Source organism: Saccostrea echinata, unplaced genomic scaffold (genome assembly GCF_033153115.1).
Source record: "Saccostrea echinata isolate AGI-Se365-2 ecotype Australia unplaced genomic scaffold, CSIRO_AGI_Sech_v1 ptg000052l, whole genome shotgun sequence".
In the NCBI taxonomy this organism is placed as follows: domain Eukaryota; kingdom Metazoa; phylum Mollusca; class Bivalvia; order Ostreida; family Ostreidae; genus Saccostrea; species Saccostrea echinata.
Window position 1 is genome coordinate 7172004 of NW_026889801.1, and position 27744 is coordinate 7199747.

General features: G+C 33.8%; 1 protein-coding gene across 4 annotated transcripts in view; it reads left to right on the top strand.

Moving 5' to 3' along the window:
* LOC133203939 (SH3 and multiple ankyrin repeat domains protein 2-like) overlaps positions 1–27744 on the top strand; it is a 46711-nt gene that overhangs the window by 14491 nt on the left and 4476 nt on the right. Inside the window, exons 11-19 of one of the 4 annotated variants that reach the window (XM_061339734.1) lie at positions 763–1005; positions 1417–2262; positions 3218–3319; positions 4495–4582; positions 17234–17307; positions 23049–23182; positions 26125–26305; positions 26639–26728; positions 27019–27054. In XM_061339734.1, the coding sequence (XP_061195718.1) occupies positions 763–1005; positions 1417–2262; positions 3218–3319; positions 4495–4582; positions 17234–17307; positions 23049–23182; positions 26125–26305; positions 26639–26728; positions 27019–27054 (1794 nt within the window). Of the gene's footprint in view, positions 1–762; positions 1006–1416; positions 2263–3217; positions 3320–4494; positions 4583–11668; positions 13435–17233; positions 17308–23048; positions 23183–26124; positions 26306–26638; positions 26729–27018; positions 27055–27744 lie in introns of those variants that run through there. The other 3 variants (XM_061339735.1, XM_061339737.1, XM_061339736.1) reach the window with 3 other exon arrangements.

Below are 27744 nucleotides of genomic sequence, written 5' to 3' on the forward strand. Positions count from 1 at the left end.
GTAAAAGATGCAGAGGTCTTGATGATGACCTAACGGAGAAAAAGGTTCTTATTATCAAGGAAAATGATTGTCTATCAACACTTATATATATATCTTGTATCTTTAGTTAATTCAGTCACATAGAACAATGTGGAAAACAAGAGACATGTTATGTTCAAGGGTCCCTATGCCCCTTTGAGTCTTTGTTTATATGTTGTTCACTGAAAAAGAACTCCTAGAGGAGGTAAAATGAAAATAACTGTGAAACATTGATCCTTAGTGTTTTTAAATTTCGTTATTCTTTTAGAAACTTCATGTCTTCTAGATCTAGGACTGTAAACATACATGTATTACATTCGGTTGTGTATTCTATTTAGTGCCTTTTGCACTTTCGCTAAATCAAGTACATTGCTAAATGTCTTGTGTGTGTGTGTCTATATATAAATAAATAAATAAATATATATATATATATATATATATATATATATATATATATATATATATATATATATATATATATATATATATATACATATATATATATATATATATATATATATATATATATATATATATATATATATATATATATATATATATATATATATTCATATGTATTGTACAGCAGATTTAGAAAGCACTAAATTATATCTAGGCTAACTTGTTGAAAAATCATTTTCCACCAATAGAGTACATGCCAAATAAAATACATTTGCACTATCTAGATGCATACAATCAGTATCACCTTGACCAGCAATGTATATAGTTACCTTGCCTTTGTAGTACCATTCCGTGAGACTCCTAGATTCAGCACCAGAAGACGAGATTCTGTGGCGTCTGCTGCCATGTATGCCCTTTACCGTTCCCGTAGCGACCCGAGGATAAACCAGATCTTAATCAGCCCCTCCTCCTCCACCCAGAGCTTCTCACACCTACACAACAGCATGACCACAGACTCGTACTCAGGCTCCCGGGGGACAGACTCACCATGCTCAATGAGTCTGTCTAGCTCAAGTTCGGGCCCAGGTGAGTGTGAGGACTGTGTATCTTTGGTTGGGGTATTGCATTGTTTATTAAAATGGATGGGAAATTATGTTTGAATAGTATTATAGTATTGTGGATAACTTACTTTCATAGGTGTTAGGATTTGTGGGTTTAGTGATATGTTTTGGTGGTGGGCTAGAAATTGATGGGAGTGATATGAAATGAGACTAGCAGATTTTTCTCTGGCTGTTGTACACAAATGGTGAATATTGTTGTACAATGTCTTTTTACGTTGTCATGTTTTAGTACTTCAGCAGAAATACCCAATTGCTCATGTGTAAAAATAGGTTTGAATGATATCACACAGCAGATGTTATCAAAACTACCTTTTATGATATATGTGATGTATCTGCTAACAACTTTATTTTTGTTGTGTTCATTGTGATTTTAAAGGCTTCTTTGGAAAAGGAGCAAGTGCATCTTTCCCCTTAAGGCGGCCAATGTCCGTATGCCAGAGCCATTTTCCAGAGCATAGTAGACCCACCTTTCAGTCTCAGTTTGAAATTATCAAAAAGAGGCTGACGCCTGCCAACTCTTTTCGCTCCTTGCAATCTCGAGACCGCCTGGACATAGAATTCCACAAAGACCTCCAGAGAAGACTGTCCCTGCAATTTGAGTTGAGGAAACGGAGTCAGTATTATCAGAATCTCACGGTGCCCAGAAGTCACGTGACCCGAAGCCAGAGCTCTGATCAGGGGAGCGATACTTCGAGCACTAAACTTTCGCCTTCGATGGAATCCATTGATAGTGTTCGGAGCCAAAGCCCTCATTTAAGTACATTTTCGTCCCATTCTGGAAATGTGTATAGCAGTTCCCGATCTGTTGAGGATAGCAGGAAGTGTGGTAGGGATCGTAACAAAAGTCAAAACACTGCCCCAGTGCGGAATACTGTTTGTACCTCAGACTGTGCCATATACAGTGTCATCTCAAAACCTAAAAAACACAGAATGCCAATGAAAATTCAGGGTCGTGGGAATGTTTGTAAGCAAGAAGAAATCTACTCAAATTCCAGAATTTACTCAGAATCTCAAGATAAATGTAAAAGTCTTCCCAACAAAGACCTGGTCAGTAGACAGAGAAGTGCACCAGCGGGGGACGTATATTCATTTATTTCGGCCAATCACTGCCCACCTGAAGCCAAGCTGGAGTTGGAGACTGACCACATTTTTGTTTGCATTGAGCGCTATGTGCCTCGTACACCTGAGGAACTGGCTCTGGAGAAAGGAGACATTGTAGAAGGTTTATCTCCCTTAGAGCATGTGTTTTAGTTTGCTGTATGTTGTATTTACACAAATTATTATTTCTTTCCAGCATTTTAAGACATCTTTTCCATTTTGTAGCCATGCTCTGTTAATGCATTTTTATTGCATTTTTCATTTACTTTCTATCACCAGTTATATACTAGTCCTGATTATCAAATAGATCTGTAATTCATATCTTAGCACATCAAAATATCAATATTGAGATATTTATTATGGCATGGAGTCTTTCTATTTATAAATAAAATTGCATGTTATTTGTTGAAATGCAAATTTTTGAACATTGATTTATGTAATTATTTGATTACAGGGGTTTCCAACTAATGCATGTGCTGTTGATATTCATTAGAATGAATTCAGATTTTGGGAGGAAATACAATTATATGCTATATAATAATTATGTATTGGCTTAAATATGTATGTACATCGTTATCATAAGAAATTGAGATTTAAAGTGAATGAAAGCATGCAAGTATGAATATGTATTCATAAATATATTGAATTGTTTTGATTGGCATGTAGTTAGTCTGGAAAAAAGTATCATTAAACTTCAAACCTAGATATCGGCAAATAAATTTCAGTGATTTTTTTTTAGTGTGTTGAATTAATTTCAGAATTGTTTGCTGTTTTAATTCTATTTATACTATAGTTTATTTAGTATTGAATTTTAGAATTCCTCGCAGTTCTCCAGTATTTACTTTGTAATGTGTTAAATTCCAGTTTTATAGACATAGTTTTAATTATCACTTTTTTTATCACTGTCATATTTTATCATTTTAGCTAGTTCATAATTCCAGTTAATTCTAATGTATAATATTGAAATCATATATATTACAGAATGATGAAAGAAAGAAAACATCTTGATAATTTAAGGCAGATTGAGAAATTTCTGTATGATACGCTAATTATATATAAACATATCTTGTATATTTCAGTCCTTGGAGTTGGGGAGCAAGGATTCTGGGAAGGTCGAGTCAATGGCAACGAGGGAATGTTCCCTAGCAATTATGTTCATGAAGTCAAGTTAAGGAGGAAAGGTATGTTTAAAATTAATTAATTTAATTAATAAAATGAATTTTTTTTATGATAAAGTTATTAAAATACAGACATTCTATGGAAGAGGCAGTTCTCTGAATTGGTGGAAATAATTTAAGCTCCTATATTTTCTAGCTGCAACATTAGAGCATAAATTATTATGAATCGACAAAGGTGAACATCATGTTTACCATTTTGATATGTACATGTATGCACAAAAGACTCTTATGTTTGGATGTTGTTATGTTCAATATTTCATACCAAGAGCTGTGAGAAGCCATTCCTTTGTAAGATAAATGTGTAATTAAATTAGTAGTAATGGGACTGTCTGCACTTATTGTCTGATGGCCTCTGATGTCTGATGTCCTAACACAGTGTGATTCTGTAGTGGGCTGCATGAGAGAGAGATCAGCCCTGGGGATATTGTCGTGTTGTGATTAATTGATAATCTCATGTCAAAACAATTTATGAGCTTCATTATTTAGATTAAGATTTTATCCAGTCAAATAACACATGATCGTATAAAAAATTGATTTAAAAAAATAATTGAATTTTAAATTGAATATATTTTTTTTCTAATGATGAATGGTTATCTAATAGAATCAGTCAGTGATCAGTGTAGAAATGTTTACACCTGAGCTAGGTGTAAAAACAATAAGTGATTTCATTATGGTCTCCCTAGGGCCTTTTAACCTATGTAATGGCAAAGGAGATATGGACAGGCTTGACCATTTTACATTTAAAGTTGATCAGTTTGGCCATCCCAGTCAGTCAATGATTTATGGATCTTGAAATATGAAAAAGCTTGTGTTCCATTTATATATATCAGAATTTGATCAGTTTCTAGGTAGCCTGACCTGAATAGTTTTTTGTGATTGATGGACATATTAATGATTTTTTGCTGGCTGATGCATTTTCAAATTGACCGATCAAGACCATGCTGTTTTTAAGATGTTTCCTACACTAAGTGGCTATAGGCATTTATATATCTCAGGAATGAACAACTTTTCTTACCCTTATTAATTTTGAAGTTTGGTCATGAAGGTGGTAGAGCTAGGTGTTAAGTGATTTCCAAATTTAATAGTGTGTAAAACAAAAATGGCCAAGGACGGTTTAGGAACACGAATGTTAAAGCATCGTCTTGCATACAGAATGACAGTGGATACTATACTTTCAGCTGGTTCCCTTGGTGACCTGGTGTCCGCCTCCAGACATGACATGATGCTGAACAGAAATACACTAGCTGCCATTGTACCAAACTTCAGGTAGGGATACGCGATAGCTGATTTATGACATATATACATGTATAATTATAATATATAGATTGCATGAGATTAAGGAATACATGTATTTTTGTTAATACATATTGGAGTGCTAGCAGGTTGTCTTTTATGATTCTTAAATCAAAATTGATTGCATATATACATATTTCATTCATGCTTCAATACTAAATTAACAGTGATATCTTAAGAATAGTTTCAAAAGGTTTGTTGAAATGTATTTTGTGGTGAGTGGGAAAAAAATGTGTTATTCAGGGAGATAACTCTGTCAACACTATTCTAGACAGAGGGGCGAGATCACTGCAGTATTGAGTGAGATAATTTGTGTAGTTGCATGGTTAGCATAAGCTTTGTCCCAGGTTATTTATAGTATTTATAAAATTTTAATATAAAAAATTTATTACTACAAAGTCCTGCTGATAATTTGTAAAAATTTACATTAGATATATGTGATATGTCAAAGATTCATTATTGTTCACGTACATCCTCATTTATAACTGCAGTATCAAAGTAAGAGAAGATATTAAAATGTGTAAGCAATTCACAGTTTGACAATTTCTTTTTTCAAATTAATGCATTAATTAGATAAATTACATGAATAGTTGGGAGTTAAATATGCCCGTGGACAATTATCATTTTAGACCTTAATGGATTAGAGGGGGAAATTATCATTATACATACACCTTAATGGATTAGGTTTCAGAGTCTAAATTTACACTTTATTAATGTACGTTTAGTTTCTAACAGCTGAAATTAATCCTGTTATATAGTTAGATTTGAAATATTGTCCATTTGAATGTCATATTGTAGTGCTGTTAGATATGTCTAAGTTAAATTCTGTGGCAACATGGACACAGGTATTTTAAGGATTAGATTATGACGTGAATTAAAGTTGAATTTATCACTGATATCAAAAGGTGTAGCCATGTGTACAGTGAAATTTATTGTTTAACAATCCCATTGTAATTTCCTTGTAAATGCATCAAAGGGTGTGAAAGATACTCAAATGTTTTCCCTTATCATAGAGCAGTTTTACATGGAGAGGGATGGTGAAAATGGGGGTGTTTGTTTAACGTTTGCTGAGATACAAATTTTATAGTTCACTTTATGTCCCCAGGTATGAAATTTACCATCTGTCTGTTTTTCACCTGGTGGAGAGAGAATTCAACATAATGTACAAAAGTTGACATATTTTGTATTGAAAGAAAATTTTCCTGTAAATTAACAGAGTTTGTTCCAAGTAACAAACACTTTTAAGAAGAAATTAATTCTTTATGATGTAATATATGGGTGAACCACATTGTTTTTTTATAGAGTCATGGGAAATTCATTTAATTTGATTGCCATCTCTTGCAACTGATTAAAATCAATGTTGAATAAATTGGAGTTTTGTAGATCTTTCCGTGAGTGTCTAGATTAGATTCTTGATAAAATTATATTGAAATTTTGGATACAAGATATAACTCAAGGTTAAAAGTGAAAAGACACTGTTTATTGGTAAGCCATTATTACTATACATACATAGTGCCTGATACTTTGTCAGTACTAAAATAACTAAAGATTTCAGAGATATGCCAAGGTCAAAAGTTGAGGAGTGACATTATCTGATTTATAAATAGCATCTGGTGACCTGTACCCCTTTGAGAGGAGATAGATTACATGGATACCATAGGACTGCTGGTCAGTTTGAGGGTATACTTTCAATGAGAAAGAGGTGGCACCATGGTGGTCATACAATAAACCAATGAAAATTATAAAATCCTTTTAAATAAATTTAAAAAAATCAAATAAAATTTCATTCCTTGTACCATCCACCCTATAACTACACCAATCATGATGATATCTGTTTACTTTGTATATACAAGTCTAGTGTACTTCACTTGGTAATAGGAACCTGTGGTGACCATCATAAATGAATATGGTCAAGATTTCTTCACAACAGGGTCATTTATTTTTAGACCACTTTTTAAGGTCCAGATATGAGTATATTAATTTAAATATCTGAAAATATTTTTGAGCAATTTAAAAGTATTTACTTGTAGATCAATACATATTATTTTATATGCATTTAATTTTGTTAAAAAGAAAGATTAACTTAAAACCTTTCCTTTAAACTTATTAGCTATTATTAATATATATGTGAAGTAGTTATAGGGGAGTGGGGTAGAGAGAAAGAGAGATCAAATTTTATTCAAACTATTTATTGACCTATTATGTCATTTATATTTAGCATTCAACATTCCATTCTATTCCTACTTGACACAAAGTTCACATTTATGGCATTCTAAAATCAACATTCTGTATTTAGTACTAGGTTGAACATTTTGTTGCCCTAAAATCAGAATGCCCATGTCTGTTTGGCTGTTGGTCTACATGTATATAGAAAGACCAATATTACAGCAGGGCTCGACATTAACGCTTGTCCGCTTGTCCGGTACCAGTGAAAAAAAATTACGGACAAGTGAATATTGCCGGGCACTTGTCCGATTGGACAAGTGCATTTTAATGTAAAAGAGTCTCTAAATAATAAAAAGAACAACTGTTGAAAGTTAATCGGTAAATTCAAGACGGAAGCTGTACATAAAAACCGGACTTCGATCCCGATAGAGATCGTTAATTGAGTTCACATTCGATCGGGATCGAAGTTCACTAATTGCATACTACTGAACAGGCATGGAACTTACGAACTTAACGAATGTGGACATTTATGTTGTTGTCAGGACAGAAAGCCTAGAAAAAAATTCGTTTTATGTGTTTTTGTATTTATCAATAACATCATGAGTCAATCAAGCACATGTCATGTGTAATGGACTTTATTTTAGTTTTCAAGTTGACAGTATTAGATCTCTAGTGAAAAATTTTCGGACAAGTGAAGTTGAAGTTCGGACAAGTAAATGTCTTGGTCACTTGTCCGAATGGACAAGTAGGAAAAAAAGTTAATGTCGAGCCCTGTACAGGACTAAGTTAGGCGGTTATGTCAACAGAATAGAATATAGATAGCAATTGAGATAAAAGACCATGCAACATTTTTTTCTTGCAGAGTTCTTCTAAAGATATGTCCATTTTTTTTATTTTTTGTTTTATTTTAATTTCCATTTCATTTTAAATAGATACAGTACATATAATTTTCAGGAACCTGCATGAATACATGTAATATGCAATTTAAAAAAAAAAATCTTCTCAATTGAATTGCAATCTTGGGTAAAAAAAATGTCATCCCAAAATTATACCTTATGTAACATATAACTTCTTTACTGTGCAGACAGTAGATAAAAAAAGTAGACATTTAGTCTTTCATAAAAGTGAAACTGGAGAGTTTTAAAACATACATTGTAAACTTAAATCTGAACGGTACTTGACAGTATCGCAGCAATGACATTTTTCTCATGCCCCCCGATTGTTAGTTTACCCATCTATAGACCATGTTTCCGTGCAGGACTCTATACTATCTACTTATTTAGACATTGACGATTATTTGCTCCTGGTACACAAAGGCTAATTTATATGTATATATTACACAAACTTACATCACCTGAGAATTTACTTCTTATTAAGTGTTTTGTTTGCCTTCATTGTCACCAGAGAATTGGAAAGAACCAAAAAGGGGAGAACATTCTTTCCATAAAGTTTGTTTGAAACAAACAGAAAGTTTTAAAACAGATGTTATTTTTAGAACTATATGAATACAAAAAGCTATACATTAGAGGTCAAGATGCATTCTTCATTTAAAATTGACAGTGACTTTAATTGACACATTTGATACAGAATTGACTTACAGAGTTAGATAATAAAAATGCAAATCAAGAGGAAAAAACAGCATTTTCTAAAACTAAATTTCTTTGTAATGGGTAAAATTGAAAAATGTATTGAAAGGTAAAAGGCCAATGACAATTTTTTTAATATAGGTTCACTCAATTTTCATTTCATCAGCCGTCCTGATGAGTGACATGTTTTCTGTAATTTACATGGCTAACACTGACAGAAGTGGCTATAAACTAGAAACATATTCACTCTGTTTGTCCCGCTGTCATAGGCTTATAATCAAGTACACAGCACATGTGGATAAATTTAATCAAAAGAGATGTGCTTGGTTCAAATTATTGTCCTGTTAATTAATGCAAGATATGTTTGCTTTGCAATTTGCATATTAGTCAGAGGCAAAATATTTTTGCAAAGTAGACCATGTCTGTTGTTGGTAGGCATGTATATATATGTAAAGTTGTCAAAATGTCATGTTTTAGAATTATACAAATTATTTTTTGCAGTCTAAAATCAAGACGACAGTTTATAATATATAAAAATATTTTTTTGTAAGACTTAAAGCTGCTTTGTGTTCAATTAGTTTTATACCCTAACTGTATTATTTTTGTAACCAAATTCCTAAAATTTGCTCTCTAATGGGATAAAATGATATCATATTGGAAAAAAGATAGAATTCCATGCTTTAAGTGACATCTTTGCTTGAGGTAAAATATATATACCTACATATCTATGTTAAACACTTTGTGTGTCCTCAACACGCCTAATCATATGATACCCCGCGATTACCCTGCATGCCTGCCTCAAAGGCGAACACAGAAGAACTTAATCTCTACGAAAATATATTGAGGAATTCTTGTCAGTTGATGTAGATCTTTGCGGAAAGAATTTGCATTGTGTCAATGGAATCTTGCCAGACCAATCCCCCTGTGGACAAAAAAGCACTTCTAGGTGGTCATATATTGTAATTTGTCACTTTTGGAACTTTTTGGAGGAGTAGTATTGCCTTTTATACTGTTAGTATGGTCCTTAAGAGAGACCTGAAAGTGAGAGAAGATTTGAGATATGAGGTCATGAATGGCCCTCATCTGCAAGTCATAAAGCTCCAAAAATGGGTTTCGTGTCCAAAAAGGTTGGCAGTTAGGCCTATGGTAATAAGCTCATATCATTTACTTTAGCCAGTACGTTGCATTATTGTACACGTTTAGATGTTGAAAGAAAGTCCTTGAACAATGGTGTACAGATTTGATTGGGATTTTAAATTTAGAATATTTGCTCCATTCATGACTTTATCTCAGTTTACAAATGAATGGGAAGGTTACTTGAGCAATTATATGGAAATTGATCACAAGATTTTTTAAATTAGGTTTTTGCCAGTAGAGCCCTCATAATGGAAAAATAAATAAGGTAATGTGTGGATGAGTTGTTAGGAACCAAACATTCAGTTCCGTCTTTGTATATACACTAGTATACTAGCTTAGGTGGATTTTCATATCTCGTAAAACCAAACCTTAAATTTGGAATTGCCGAATTAACTGTACATTTATATATACTGTGGTTTTAAAAGTGAAGGGATCATTGTGTACAGAACCAATATAATACTAAGGTGCTGTGTGTTATCGATACCTGATTGTTTGTCTAACCTGGGCCTTCGATTATACCTGTCTATTATTTTATTGATTTGCTGTTCAAGTCCTGACTCAAATTTGGCATTCAAGAGTTGCAATTCATTTCCCGAATTAGGAAGCAGTTCATCTGTCGTTTGTGATTGGATTGAGTCGCAGGAATTAACTTCATCTGCGAAGTCTTCGTTGCTCTCGGAGTTCGGTTCAATCCATATTTCAAGTCAATTCGTGGTCACGTCTCCTGAGAAAAAATAAAGGGATTTACTCAATGGTTAAGCCTATTGAAGAATTTTAATTTGTATGACATCGTTCAGAGATTTAAATATTTCCAATCTACATATTTTGTAAAATATTGATAAAAGGAATTGGACCGTGCCAATACCAAAGAGTTACTGTTTCAAAACTGTGTGTCATCTTCGGATTTCAAATATGTGAAGCCATTGAGGACAGGTCTTAACTCGGGGGGAAGAGTTTTAAAGGCTTATACTATGTATCTATTGTGATTTCACAAACAGTAAACTCAAAGATCCAAGTGTATTGTGAAATTTGACCAAATGCCATAAGCTAATTAGGTTTTCAAATAAAGAACTGTCTGGTGGAAGGAAAAATTGATGAGCTTTTTGGATTATTTTGGATGTGATGAAACTTGTTTTGTAAGCTGTAGAATATGAGAGGGATTTTCCTATTTTTAAGAGAGTAGTTAAATTTGACTTGCTTTGAATAGAAGTGAAAGGTAACATAGTCGTCAGTGTGTCAAAGTGAAACCAAAAATTTGACCTATAAATTATTAATGAGCAAGAATTTTGTTTATTTTGTTGGAATAATTTGGACTTTCAAAAACCAAGATAGATGAATGACAGATTGTGAAAATTCAGGTCGAAGGAAAAAAAATCTATAGTCATAAATTATGGATATAATCATGTAATTTCAAGAATTTTGTATGAAAGGTAATCCAAGTCTTCTCAGATTGAAAGGACTGTGCCATATATATTGAACTTGACTGTTTAGTGGTGGAACATATTATAGATATATCGCATGTAAAGCCAGATAATTCAGGGGTGTAAAATACCAAAGAATTTGGGTTCAGCACAAAGATTCCTTATTGTAATATTTGACAATGGATCATATAGAGCCCTCACCACTAAGTTTGCATTGATTTTTTATTGTTTACCCTGTATTTCCAAGTCTTCATAATTTGTGGATTATGGATGCATAGATCAGGATTAATTGATTTTTTGTTTCTACCAGAGGACCTTAGATACTATATACAGGTTTGTTTATACCTGGGTGTTAATTTCAGTCAGGTAGGGAACATGATCTGGTGAACAATGGAAATTTTGGATAATTAATTGATAAATTTGATGTCTATTATGAAATTTACATCATTCACTTTCATGTTTAATTTTCACACCTGGAATGCAGGTAGAAACCTAATATATTCAAGTGTGGTGTGTATAACCTGGATTTAATTACCTGAACAATATTCACTGTGTGGACAATTTAATTATCCCTAATTAATGAAAGAGGTCTGATATAATAAGGGACCATATACCCAAGCCTCAGGTACTTGGTCAGACAATGTGTAAGCTGCTTGGTTATCAAGAGGTGATAGGTGGACAATATCACCAGAGCTTTTGATTATTATGCCTTTGGAGTTCTTAATTTAATCCTCTCAGTTAAATCAAAAGGAATTGTGTGTGTGGGTAAATGTGTTTGGTAGCCTTCATCCATCCGTGAAATATTTGAACACTGTGAAGCCTACACAATGACTCAAAAATCCACGCCTAATGGCACTATTTCCACAGAAGTGAACAATAATATAAAAGGACATAAGAAGCACCCATCCAATTCATTTCTCAGTAAGTTTATAGCTCTTCCTCAGGGACTGAGGGTAAAGTCTAAGGGAGGGGAAAACGAAGGGAAACAGAGTCCAAGGAGACCAGTGCCAGTTAAGGCTTTGCCTTCCGGTGGATTTATAAGTAAACCGGGGGACCTAGTAGAGGATTTAACTGAAGCAAATAATAATGTGTTTATTCATCTGGAACACTGTGAAAATAATTCCAGCATACAAAATAGCCCATTAACCCTACATAGCAGGAACCCAAGTGTCTCGTCATTCGCTAGTTCACAAGATGGCAGTATCAACTCGGACTTAAATTCAGAAGGATCACAAACCCCTCGCCGGTCAGGCAGATACAGGAAGCGTTCCTCGTCAACCCCCCCAGACATCGGGAGACAAAGAAGTTCACCTGTCGACAAGAGAATCGGTAGACTTGCCAATCAATACTACCAGGCTGTGTATAACAACAATAGTCAAAATGTAAACACATTCAGCCCAGTAGACCACAATACCAACTGGTCCCGGCATTCCAACAGCAGCGATACAGGTATTTCTCTGGACAGTGACGACTCCTTTGACTTTGGTGACATAGAGGATGTAGACTTCGATCATATCATCCCCCGCGAAAGCAGCACACCACTGGATAACTATCATCCATCAAAACCTGTCACTCGAGCAGACAACTTTTCGCCTGCAGGGGTCAAAACTATGATGCATCCGCATTACCTGACATTACCTAGGAACACCAAGTTTCAATCTGACAGTGCTGGTCAACCTGTGAGCCTAGTCAAGGTGGATAATTCTCTCAGGCCTATGGCCTATCCTAATGGAACTGTTCCCAACGGAAGAGTCATGACTGCAGGGGGGTCCCTGAAATTGAGGTCCCCTGGACTTGTGGTATACAAACCACCTCCTGGTGCACCAGGTAATTTCATTATGATGGGTGATCATTCTTTGCACAACGGAGAGCCTGGCAATGTGCCATTTAAAAGCCAAGGTGTAACTGATATTCATGACCTACCCAACAATCGATGGCAAGCACCAGAGGCGTCTAATTTGTACAATTCACGGGGACTTTCCTCAAGTATGCCCACCTTACTGGGGAATGCTACCCCCAAAGAGCAGAAAAAGTTCCTCAAAGAAGTGAAAAAGTTGGAAAAAGAAGAAAAGAAAAGGAGGGAGAAGGAAGAGAAAAGAAGAATCAAAGAGGAAAAGAAACGAGAGAAAACTTTAAGGAAACAGAAAAAATTAGTGAACAGGACTTTACCAAGAAATTGGGTTTCTGGATATGTGGAGAGACCTATTGAAAACGTGTATCACAGGAGGCCACAACTACAGTTCTCTGCAGTCCCTATTGATTTCGAGGATGGACCCCCCACCCACAGATCCAATCCCCCTCTCCATGCACCTCCACCTCCCCCTCCTCAAACTCTACAGCAGGGACCTAGTCTGAAGGCTCAGGCATTTTATAACAGTGCCCCGGACTTACTTCGCTTGGAGAAAGTGTATGGAGGAAGTGTTAGGGGACAACCAAAAGAGTATCACGACACTCAGGGCATTACAAATGGCGGATTTACTTTGCACAGGAATATTCCAAACACACACTATTACAGGTAAGACACTGTGATTTACAGATTTAAAAAAAAATGTCTGACGACATTCTTATGCTAATGAACATAACCTTTGGATATGACCGCTTAATGCTTTAATCATGAAAATGATAAACACACATTTATTCTGGATTTTTAAGTCGAAAATTATTACTTTTTCCTCATAGTTATAGTGGTCTTAAAATATATGAGGGATGACAGATTTTCAATTTAAGGGTCATATATCATGCTCACAATTTAATTTCATTATATAAATTACGTTTTTTATAAGCCTGTGTCATGTGGATATAAGGATTTATCAAACCTGTGCTTGCTGATTTTCCGTGTGATAAATTTGTGGGACAAAGTCATAATTTGAGATAGCTAGAATATAAATTCTAAACACCAAAGTCGTAATCGTAATGTTGACATATAGATCTGTGCTCACACTGGCCCCTGTATATTGGCAGGGTGGTGGACAATTTGATAATGAAATGGGGGTCAGGGTACTCGAGTACCTCACTTCTTGTTTTTAGAAGAGGTCTTGTCAGAATACAAACACAATCAAGATTACAGGTCTCATGTTTGATGAATTAAGTAAACAGTGGCCTTTTATCAACAGTGGTCAACTTTTGTGGCAGTGGGCTAAAGACACACTTTGTTTCTCCTAGAATTTTTCATTCGATATTTTATGTCTTTAATGTCTTGATGTTGGTTTGTTTTCATTTTCGTAATTAAGTATTTATTCATTGTAGCTAGGTGTGGATTCTGCATGAATCAATAGATAATAGCTGAGATAGTAATGAGTCATTCAAACAAACTTGAATCATATATCAATAATGAATTACGAAATTTATATTTAGGTCTGTTCTACCCGATTCTTAAGTAAGAGTTCTGCCTATAAATCTGGTGATTCATTCAAAAAATACTGTACTACCCTTTGACACATAAAATTGTGACAAGGATATTTAAATAGTTATACACGGTGATTGATTATTCACATTTAAAACAGTAAACAGCAAGATATTTACAAGATTAGACACTGTTGGGTTGTTATGGCAAAAAAAGTAACACAGAATATGTAATTCTGTTCAATAAACCGTGACCCGGGGGCCAGGGGCAATACTAGGAATCATGAATGTGGTTGACACACTCTAGGAATGATAGTACATTGCATGCAATTGGTGAATCAGTGTTTTGGTTTAGGCAACCTAATATTTGGAAAATGCGTAGAATTCAAACCAGGTTTTAATTTAATGCGAAGAATACATATAGGCATCAGGCACTGCCTGAATTCTTAATTATTATGTGAAAAAATTTATAGTTCTTTATTGAGTATAAAAAAGTTGAACTACATGTATTTATTTCTTTATTTAGTTGACAGTTAAAGAACAATTAAGTGTAGCTGCATGTGCTTCTGTATTGGCTGGCTTAATTGAATCTTTTCTCTGGAAAGATAAAACTCTAGTAGAAGATTGGAAGAATGAACTTTAAAAATGCAGTGCAAATTAAATGTATAAATACTCATAAAGATTTCCAAGTATACCGTATCTTAATTAAATTTTCTACCTAGCTTATAAGTATAATTCCTCCTTAATTCTGGTAATGACATTTTTTTATAAGTCTTTGGTATAATTTTATAAATATCATATAGATTGGGAAAAAATGGGAAAATTATTTTTAACTAGACTGTCAAAATTACTTGATTATGACTATGTATATCTATACCTGTATGTAGAGGTGTGGTTGGATTTCTTAATAAAGGTCATTATATTTCCAAAAAAAATCATCTCAAATACCTGAATAACTTAGAAGTACAGGTATATGAGTGGTATGAGGTATGTATAGATTTAGACTATTTGAGATGATGGAAAAACCCAAGTTACCCCCTAATAAGGAAATATAAAGTGTCTGATAACAGCAAAATGTCCCTTTCCTATGTCCTGTTTTTATTCATCAAGAACTTTAATCTTGACCAGATCTAAATTTGAATTGATGATGATAGATGTTGGATAGGTCAGTGATCTCTCAAAGGTCAAGGTCATTGTAAGTTGTGTTTTATTAAATGCAACTCCTGTTTGATTTCAGATATCATAAATTTATATGTAAGACTGTTTTAAATATTGACAATTATCACAAACCAGACAGTGAAGTATTGTCATTGAACAATTAACACAACATTTTTTACTGATACATATAGATCTATCAGGTCTATATAAACAGCTGAACTCGAGATACAAAGAACTGTTTACAAATTTGGATTGCAAAAAATATACAAAGATGGATTGCAAAAAATAATTTATAAAAACATGGACATAGAATTATGAGGCTAAACTGTTAATATATACCATACAGTGTATCAATTAATTAATACATGAAGTAATGAATCGATCATATCACAAATAAAAGAATTGGTCATCCATCGATCTACATTTTATACACTATTTAGTTCAAAAGTCACCATTTACTAATAAATGTATACAAGATTATTGACTATTACAGTGTACAGTTAAGGTTTGGGTCATGGATATCGGCCTGAGAAGTTCAGTGGTTAGAGCACCTGACTAGATGCAGGGGTAGCATGTTCTATTCCCAGTCCAGCCACACTTTTTCTCTTTTCCTAGCTGTTCCAATACTGACCAATAGTCTTGAAATGAGTATTATACAATAAAGTACGAATGAAAGGTCTGTTTCTTAATACCTAACCAATAAACTCGCAGAAAATCTGACACACATCTTACTAGTAAGCTGGATTAAAATAAACTAGTAAGTCAGCAAATAGATTTTTGATTACCTGGACACTAATTAATCTTTTGGCATGTAAAAGATGGATAGTGGACTTTCGATAGTGCCCAACTCGGATCAAATTAGGATTAATTTTACTTTAGATTTCAGAGTCCAAGTAGCCATGTTTGACAAAGATTAGATTAATAAGTGTCCTTTTGATTGTATCCATATTTAAGCTACTACTAGATAGAGATTAAATATGAACAGCACGGGTCCCACCTCTGATTAGACTGCGATCACATGATTTCAGCAATCTAACATCATATCATACAGCAATATATCATACTTTACATGTGTATATTCACCTGTAGGCTTTATAATTTTCCTGTCATAAAAGTCTATTGATTTTTGTATGGATTGTGTTTAGATTCATAGATATTTTTTGTGCTAAATATGTGATAATTTGATTTTATTACTATCATTTGCACCCCAAAATGGATGGAAAGTTATGCAGTATCATGTATCGCACAGATATATTTATACATGTGGATAGATGATAGAAATTTTGACAATAGAGTGCTATATTACATTGTGCAGTGATCTATTGTTGGAAATTAACTTTGTATTTTTTCTTTAACACACAAAAAAGGAAATATTTGGTTTTTTTATTTGTGACACACAACATTGGATGTTATCTAGCTGTCTTTTATTTTATCACTGAGGAAGTGATCAGTGTTGTGAAATCGATAAAGAGAAATGTTCAAATCCAGATTTGAGAAGAAGAAATTAAAAAAATTACAGAAATCTGTTTATGTAAGGTGAGTTATGATTGGAGTACATGTTTAATTACGTTTTATGGAGTATTCTGTATCAGGTACTTGTATATGCAAAGTCATTTCTGTAGTGCAGTGTAGTCAGGGTCAAACCAGAAGGTCACCTCCAAATGTTCTTGATTGCATAGGTTGCATCAGAGGGTTTTTAGAGCCTTGCTAGCACTCCAGAAAATTGAAAAGAAATTTCCATCAAGCTTTATGAATTAGTTGTATTTTAATGCTGCATGATTACAAAAAATTATTGCTGTATTTGTATTTTTCAGTGAATATGCACCAAGGTCAGTCGTGCTGCAGAAGGGGCCAGAGGGATATGGATTTGTGTTGCGAGGAGCAAAATGTACGTATTCACACACACAAAAATTTAATGTAAAATTGTACATGTTAACATGAAAAACTTAATAACAGACATCTCTGTTTAGGAATTGTACACTGTTTGAACACGGATTTGATATGCCTTTAAGGAATTTTCAAATACGGGTCACTCGGTACAATCCCTAGTGGTTCAGGAGGTCATCAGATTTTGTAGAAAATTATTTGTGTGGACTCCACAATCAAATTTCATTTGCTTTTCCATGTATCTTTTGCCATTAGAGTTGAGAAACAAGCATTAAACATACAATTTAGCTGCCACTATACCAATCATCATTCATGAATACACACAAAAATGTGGAAGATATGGTCGTTGAACACAGGGATTTTCAATCTCCTTTGACTTTTCAACAATTTACACTTGATGGGGTCCTTTCATCAACACCTATTCATTTCTGATCAACTAGTTGATAAGTGCATTTACCTCCATTAATACTTGATGACCTAATTTTGAAAGTAGACCCCCTGGGAAAAAATGATTTTTTTTTTTATTTCTGTGTGTTGTAGGGTTATTTGTGTCACTTTTGTGAGGATTGGGCTTTGGAATGTTCAGAATTTAAGGTTTAAGTAAAGTACCAGATTTCCTAAATACTGTTCGAGAATTAACCAACTGGTGATGTTCAAAGGATTGTCTAGCTTAATTTCCTTTATTAACACTACAAAAGCTAGACAAGAAAGGTGCAATGACCAAGTCATCAAAAATATTATAGTCATCATCTTTGGTTTTGCGGTATAAAAGCTTCCATTTTGTTAATGTTGCATGGAGCCCCACTGTCTGTGAAGTTTGTTCAACTTTTTTTTTTCATGGGATTATGTAATAATTTAAGAGTTTGCAATATTTTGCTTGTACTCCAAAGAAACCTTTTTTCTGTCCTGTTATGATCCTGACATATTTTCACTGAACCCAGATTTTCTTTTGAAAACTTAAAGACATTTGCCAAGAGCTTGTTGTTAAATGTTGTTTGTATGTAACATTGAATTTCACAGGTGTACGGTGATATGTAGTTTCAAGTTCCTTTTAGTCAGGCTACATAAAGGATGAAATAGGATAGAAGTTATTCATGAAAATACATACAATCCAACAAACCTTCATGTTCTTCCACTCTGATTTCACCCCAGATGATATGATCCATTTTGATTTATTTTAATTTGACAGTCCACCTGCAATGTTGAAAGCTTTTCTGATTTTTTTTTTTTTTTTATGTTTTCTACAAGTAATGTCAAAAATAATGTTTGATTGCTTTTAAATTCCATCAATTTTCTAATGAATTTTGTTTAGGGATATTGAGATCCGAAAATGCATGTTTCCATCTTGGCATTGCCTTGGGCCTGTAAGTGTATTTAATACATCGTATAACCAAATATATATGGAATACCTTACGACCGTTATTGTACTATTTGGTAAGACATCCTTTTCGACCGTGGTATCTGACATTAGGAAGTTTTCTTTTACTAAAAGAATGCTTTTAACATCTTCTTGATGTTCTGTAAATCCTGATGGCTATCAATTCCTCTGTTTGGTGGGCTGTTTGGCCCGCTAGGGATGAGCTTAAACACTTTTTAATTTCACGCCAGTTTAGGTTTGTTCAGCTTGCATATGGTACTTAGTTTTGTTATGTGGTAAATATTTTGCCTGTAGTTATTTCAGTTCTGTGCTTTGTGTAGGTAGTTACTGTCAACATTGTGATTTTTCTCACAATTTGAAACCTGAATGCTGTCTACCATTTTGTTCTGTAGGTATTTCTTTCTCAGAAGGTGCACTTTCTGGAAATAGAAGCCGATTGTATAGGTCATATAACTGCACTTTATTCTTCTTTTCATCAGTAACATGAAAATTTGCGTTCAAGTAGAAGTACTTTTAAACACTACAAATAAAGCGGATTCAAATTTTAGTACTTGTATAAATTTTGCTGTTGATCTCTCATACTTTCAAAAAGACACAAAATGTGGATGATTGCTTTTCATTCAGGTGGTTCAACAGGATGCAGATTTTACATTGAGTTAGCCAACACTGTATGAGTAATCTTTTTCTTAATAAAGAGGTATTTATCAGAAATTTCTCCAAAGCCCCAGCTGTTGCATACTTTGAAGAAGGTAATCTATAAGAAATAGATTGATCATAATAAGCATCTCTTTAGATCCATCTTACATATAAGTATAGGAACAATGGGCCTCTTTTCAGAGTTTACTAGAAGGTGTAGGGATTGTTTTGCTTTTTTCATTTTTTGGAGAGGTATGTTGAATTATAACTTGCATTTTTCAGTTACCTTACAAAGCCTTTCAAAATTGTTAAAGTTCTGTTGTTTATTCAATGTAGTTTCCCACATGTGAAAAGATTACCTTTTGTTAATAGGTGACAAGAATTCAAGTTGGCTGGCATATAGGGTATTTTAATGAAGTTTGCTTGTAGAATAGACCTAATTGTCTGCAGGAATTACCTATAGTCTTGAAACGTCGTACGACATTGAAAGTCTTTTCAGCTGTTTGTGGCTTTGTGGAACTTAGTTATTATGTGGTGGTAACCAATATTGAACAGCACTATGGGTCTTTGTCCTACCTGCTAAACAACACTGCCAGAAGATAAATGGTTAATATTTAGCTTTATAGTTCCATTCCAGACATGTACAATACTTTACCGAACATTTTTAATGCAGCATTGCTGCAAAGTACTTTTAATTATCACATAGCATTAACCTCTAATTCTCTGCTAGCACTCTGTAAGCTGCTTATGAGAATGTTGCTTTGGAAGTGATCTTGGTGTCTGGTAAGAGGCTTTCTTTCAGTCTGTTGATGCTGATGAATTGGCTGAGCCCCAGAGACTTATGCACTGGCAAGAATACAACTTTCTCTTGTTTTTCTCAACAAAAAAAGATCCGGTGTTAAAGTATATATTCAGTGTCCCTAGCTCCCTTTCTACGGGTCATGATGAGGCTTTGATCTTTGGACCCTGCTGGCGGTTATAGGTAGATTGTGTATGGTTAACCACCTCCAGTAAATATCTCTTTATAGATGTGTCTACATACATTTACATGTACATAAATTATACTGGACTGCCCGATTGAGCCCCTCTTGCATACCTGTGAATGGGTTATGAAGAGTTGGGAAGGTGAAATAATGTCCTTTTTTATATACACAAATAAAGGCCATGTTTATGTTTGAAAGGGTTATGTATTGGACTTGGCTGCATTTAATCCTTTAGATGTTTATTTTGTAGGGATTTTTTATCATCATAAAGCATGATAGTGTAGAAGTGATTTTTCTGGGTTTGAGTCTGATTGGTTCTCCTGTCCTATCATTACAGGACCTTAAGGAATAATGAAATAAAAACATTGCCGATCAATCTTTGTTGACGTGTAGAGTTTCGCTGTCTCCAAAGACAAGAAAACAAATTATCTACAAAAAAAGCATAATTTGAATTTCCTAGTTGTACAATTAAAAATATATATTTGACTTGCTCTATATCCCTAAGTCAATCTTTCAGCATAGGAGGTTCCCACTGGGGAACCTTATTACCATGAATGACAATTTTTAAAAATAACAAAAAAAAAAATGTTGATTTCATAGCAATCATAGGTAGATAGAAACTGTGAATTTTGAGGTGCCTTTTATCAGGCTTGGTATGGGTGGAATGCTATCAGTAGGGATGTCCTCTGTTTGATTTATAGAGACCTGTGATAGCCTGAGTAAACCCTGTACGTCACTAGACTCTAGATAGAAAAGTTCAGATTGGAATGGCTACCCCTTAACTCTTACCGGGTCTACATGTACTTCATTATTGTTAGGGTCAGTTTATAATGTGTGCCATATTGCTTTTATATTTGTATTCAGTAATGGAAATAAATCCGAAATTGTCCTTTTCAAACAGAATTGGATATGGGGGAATACATTTCATAGGCATACATATGTGTTGATGTTTGATATCAATGACAGCAGGGTTTTTTTTGTTTGTAATGTCCAAGTTGTTCTATCCAATTCAATGAAATCATCACCAGTCTTCCTCATTCTAAATTGTCAATGCTTCATGAATTAAAATATTTCAGTGAATTTTTTTTTTTTTTTTTTTTTTTTTTTTTTAAGATTAATTTAGAAAGACATTGCACTTTCAAAGTGTAACATGCTAAATCTTTTAATCTCATTAAACATTTGTACTGTTTGGTCTGTTTATTTTCAGTGGCCTAATTCTTGGAAAGCCTTTTATCGCATTATTTTCTGAAACTGCCCTGTGTTTGATTAAACAACATTCACTGCAGCATCCATATCAAGTGTTTGTTCAAGTTTTCTCCAAAACCCTTGAAAAAACAAATTCACCTCACTGTGGAAGATAGTAAATTTTTGGAATTTTCATGGCTTCTCTGGAAAGAAAAAAATTCCTTAAAAGTTTGAGTTAAATTTTATTGAGGTTGAGCGAAGGAAAAATGTTCTTTATTCAATCAAGAATTTATCAAAGTTTTGCCAGTTCCGGGTTTAAAATTTGCTACTTTTGAGATGTATTCCTTTAATTTCTTTCTTTCTTTTTTTTTTTTAAATTCTTCCATATGATTTTCAATACTGGTACACATACATATATACATCAGGTATTTAGCTGATCTATTAAACGATAGAAATTAAAATTTAGGCTGTAGTCCTCAATACAGAATTGAACATAAACATGACCTGAAGATTTAAAGTCTGAATGAACTGCTTTGAAAATATTTCCTTTTAATGATTTTATTATCAAATCATTCAGGGTGGAAATTGAACAGATCACTTTTTCGAATTCAATAGGGTCAACTATTTCAAGGATTTATCCTGTAATTTGATACATATGTCAAACAGTCCAAGGCATTCACTTATGGTAATGCATTACAGAAAAAAGATATTTTTATCTGTATCAACACGAATTGGACAGACACAAAAGATTTTAAGCCACAAGAGGCAGCTTGCTGGCCAAAAATATTAATCTTCCCCCAGAAATGTTCACAATCGGTAATTTCTTTGAAAAGACTTTTCAGCTTTAAATGACTTTAGAGACAGGATGTGTTTCTACATGAGCCTCATCTGAAGTCAGGATGGTGGAAATTCTATTAACTTCGGACCAAAGAGGCTTTTTTTAATAGTGATTGAGTTTTGATTAAAATGGAGTGTAAAATAAGAACTTGGATCAGTGAAAGCTGAAGCTAGGATTTATGTTCACCACAATTACGGATAATCTGGCTTTTTATGTCTGTATTTAGATCCATTTGAGGCCATCTCGGAGATAATGACTTTACATATAGAATTGACTGTAAGGATTTGTATGAGAGGTTCTAAAACATTAGTGTTGACATGAATGGATTGTATTAAATGGAAGTTCACATTGTCTGGGACAGAATTTGTATGATACTCAGTAGGTTAAATGGGGAATATTGTGAAGTCTGTTAGTAGTGTGTACCCCAGAAAGGAGTGCTATGCAGTGGGGCCAAAGCCCAAACAGGGAAGGGGGTCCAGAAGGAAGGGCCAGCTTTGTCAAAAGTGTCATAATTCTAAAGCCATGGAAGGTATTTCTGTGTCCTTACTTCATCTGTGTGACAGACAAAATCACTTTTGGCTCTTAGTTTGGTTTGAAAATATGAATACATGTACTTTTTTTCTCTTTCGGTTAGAATAGATAGTATTATTGGGTGATGTAAACAAATTGCAAAAAAGCTTTGGTAAAGATTGGGCCACTAAATTTTAAATTTTCTCTTCCAGCCCAGACCCAGGCCACTGGAGAACTGGACTTTCGACCCTCGGCAGAATTTCCGGCTCTACAGTACCTGGACAGTGTGGATCCAGGCAGCAGGGCAGACAGAGCTGGACTGAAGACAGGAGATTTTATTCTGGAGGTATATAGTACTCCCTCATCTATTATTAAGTTTATTCTCTTGGAATCAATCTGTCAACTATAAGTGGCAGGTGGCTTTGTTGACTTAATTGCTGCCTCCATTAATTAAAAGATAGATTGAGCCCAAGCTGAGTATTATGAATTTGAAAATTTTATGATGTCAAGATGTCATGACTGCTTTTTATAGCAGTAACATATACATAGGAAGGAGGAGCTGTTTGTAACATAATTTTTTATGTGCATACATACAATTTCTGTTCTGTATTTACAATTGTATTTAAAAGAAAGTTGAACAACATGGGTTTTGGATAATCATATTGGATTACTGTAACATATACTATTAATACCTACATTTGAAAGTAGATCAAACAACAAACCAACTGAAATGGTTTTGTTACCTAGAAATAGATGTCTTGAGGTTATAACCTAGTTATACATGTAAATCGATGGAAAAGGGAGCAGACAGAAAGATCATAGTATATACCATCTACTGACATCTATCTAGCCTGCTGTTACTACCTACACATTAACATTTTTTGCCTTTGTGACTCATCTTTAGCTTTGTTCTGTTTACCATTCAGTATCATTACGGTATTGTTAGTTCTAGGGGCGTCGGCTGGCTGTTAGGTGTCCCCCATTGATTGTTGTGGGACTGCTGAAGATGTTTACTTTGGCACTCCACAACAGCTGTAGCAGTCGTGTTCCCATCAATTTCAGACAGGTTCAGCTGATAAACATAATGTCACACCTTCCTTCTAATGTTTTTCCCGCTAGGTATTTAGGGTAGACCTAACTTTAGGACCTTTACCATGATTGATCTTTCTTTTAACGACAGGGTGTTTAATTTGTTATCAAAATTTCAAAGTATTGAGTGTTTTTTTTTTCTCTGTATGAATTGTTCTTTGCCAGAATCAAGTGATAATGAAACCAGAAATACCATATAAACTGAAACTGAAAGTCCAAAGTTTGCTTGAGTGAAATTGGGGAAGGGGCTATACTGGAGTTGTGATTTGATTTTTATCAACACCTTGACCTCCTTAGACTTTTTGATCTCAATTATTTAATATCTATTTCATAAATAAAGTAAATTTTAATCTCCTTTCTGAATGTTTTATACACAAATAACAACCTGTGGTATAAAACAGTTTATAAACATAACAAGTATGTAATATCAACATCACACCACAGAGAAACTATTGAGATAAGATTTGGTTATATCATGATTGATTGCCATACGCACCTTAAATCCATTTTCTTCTCGAGATTATTACACATAATTGGAAGTCTTTTGTCAATTTTGAGGGTTGCCCCCTGTTTCAACATGCTCTGGCAATTCTGTATATAATAGAGTTATTAAAGATCACCATGGTCTGTTGGGGAAGGACAAAAAATTTGATATCATAGCCAAAATTCTTATGTATAGATAGAAATATCAGGCATTCAGCGATCGGATACCAGATAATTTGTCAAACAGAGATTTTCATTCATGAGGGTATCAAATGTATACTGTCCATGTTTGTTTTTGCATTGCAACTCTAAAGGCGCGAGAAAGGGGGAAAGAGGGTACCTTTTAAATATATATATGTATGTTGTTATGGAGGAAACATTTGAAAATAGTCATGTTTAAAATGAGCTAGAAATTAGCTTATTGGGAGTAAGTATGGGGTCCATGTCTCATTTTTCTTGCCTGTAAATAATGAAAAAGACAAAGAATCTGAAGGGTTATCGAAAGGAAACACACTTTTTCTTTTTTTTTTTTGCTCTTGGAATAGTTTCTCAGACTTGCTTTTAACTACCAGTCATAAATTCAAAGTTCTTGTAATACTTGACAAAAAGTAAAGTGTGACAACTGTGCAAAAACACTGAAATTCATGGCAGGGACTTCCTGCACTTGGGCATTTAGCTGAAAACTTTTTTTAACCTCTGAGTTAATGGTACAAAAATAGCCTTGTAATGTGCAGGTTATGGAAGAATATGTCATCTCTGTATGACAAAAACCGTTTGATGGTCAGTTGATGTACTCCGATAAATCAGTTCCCAAGGACTGCCGGAAGTTCAGTTGATGTATATTACTCCAGCATGGCGAGTGATCAAGTAAATTTCTGTTGTTTTTTTTCCTGTTAAGCATATGATTTTGGAATTATTCAAGAAATTTACCATTTGTTGTCCCTATTTTAATTGAAATAAAAATAAGTCTAGAGGTTTTGAATATATACAATTTTGGAGTTCCTCTTTTAGATACATTAAACATGTATGGGGAAAAAAAACATTATCAACAATGAATTGTATAATATAGGATTTTCAAAGGATACTTCCTCAGAAAATACACTATCCTATCGATTATATCAGTGCCCTGTAGATCCCATGTTAAGAATCAATAGCTTTACCTGTCCCAGCTGACAGTGACTGATAGAGTGGAAAAGTTCTAAAGCCAAGTCTAAAGCCATCAGCTTCTTTTGTGTTCAAAACATGTCATTTCAGCTTTCAAGTTGGGGTCAGATCAATATTTGATGAGAGATGAGATGGTCTGTACCTGACTAAAAATCAATTATTTTATCAGGAAGAAGACTGAAACTCAAAAATTCCTAATGGATCAGGGTTTTATTTTTTGATGAATATTACATATATATTTTGTTAGCATTAATGATATGTTTTGATGAATATTACATATATATTTTGTTAGCATTAATGATTTTACACATGAAATATTCCAACTTTTGACTGGAAAACTGACCAATAATTAACATTTTAATATTCAGTACACAAGTAGAGAAATAATCTATTTTGACAAAAATCAGAGTGGTGTTCTGTATGATGCAAGGTATGGTAAAAGAAAAGGTGAAGATAGTTTAAAAAAAAAATACAAGGTTTCATATGTTACATTTGTACATATTGCACTGAGTTTTTTGATACCTATTTGTAACAATTACACAATATTTGTAGATAAATGGGGAGAATGTGGTGCGGGCATCACATGATCGAGTGGTGCAGCTGATCCGCCAGTCGGGAGACACCCTGGCTCTCAAGGTGGTGACCGTCAAGCCCCTGGAAAAGCCAGACCACTGGCTCCAGCACCACAACGGAACCATGACTCTTCCGAACAGAGGCGGAACAAGGCGGCAAGGTATGTAAACACAGGATGGAAGGTGAATTCAACCTGATACATTCCACTATGAAGTGCTGCTGAAACCTTCAGTACAAGTACTGTGGGGATTTGATATCTGTAGCATACATGTACATATACACATTTTCTGGCTTATTTGGAAGTTTAATTTGAAAACCTAGCTTCTGCAACATTTCTAGTATATATGATAATTAAGGCACATGTACAAGTCTGTTTTTTTTTAAGTATTAACTATTGAGGAAAACATGAAAAATTCTGTTCGCTTAAAAAAAAGAGAATATTTTTAACATAAGTTTGTGTATGTGGAATAATAAATTTTAATATCTCTTTTAGCCCCACAACCCCCTCAGAGGGACCCCCAGACTTCTCTGTCTGTGGGCAAAGCCCAGGGAAAACAGTTTACAGAGGGCATGGCTGAGTTAGGTAAGTATCCAGGAAAACTTTGTACAAAAAGCATGAATTAAATAGAGGCCCATCTCTAAATAACAATGTACTGGACTCTTCGTTTCGTCGACATTTATTTCCGTTTTAATTTTACTTTCTCTCCAAAAATCCATTTAGTTTATATTAAATACATATTATATACATTTAAAATAAAATCTTGCTCTCTTCGACTAATTTTTTATTTCTTTTCAGTTATTTCTTTTGACCCAAATCTTTTGTCTTTTAATTTTACTAATTAATAATGAGACTGATTTGCATATGTTTGACAGAGAGAACTGTGCAGGAACTAAATTCTTCTACTGAGGGTAAACTCCCAAGTATTGGCATTGTAACTCTAGATATCTACTTGGTGTTTTAACATTTCTATGCTTAAAATTGCACATTCTAGGTGGACCAAACTATAGATTTAACAATTTGTGTCATTGTTATCAATGTAAAAATCAAACAAATGATATCAGTAAAGGGGTATATATAACTTCCTTTTACTAGTAGGGCATAGTTCTGATTATGGTGTCAGATTTATATATAGCTCCTTATCAGAATTTATCCAAATGTTTTATATGGTTTAAAGAGTATAATTATGGAAAGCACTTCTATGTGCAGTTCTAAATATGAAGTCATTTCAAAGAGCATAAAGTAATTGTGTCTAAGCTTAAATATGATTTTTTTTTTTTTTTTTACTATAAAATATTTTAAAGTACATTCTTCACGATGGTAAAAGAAACAAAAGAAGATAGTTTAAAGAATAATGGCTTCGATTCAATTTAAGATTTAAATTCACTTTACACATATGGTACATAAAGTGTCCAAATATCGGCAAAGGTGTAAAAACTTTGAAAGAAGTAGGAAATATTTGAATACCTAAACTGCACATGCTTCTACAACTTTGTTTTTTGGTGTATCTTCTATTTTCTGGTAAATCTTCTAACTGTTGTCTTTATTTTAGAATTATCAAGAGTATCAATTCTTGTAAATATAGATATATATATTTTGTA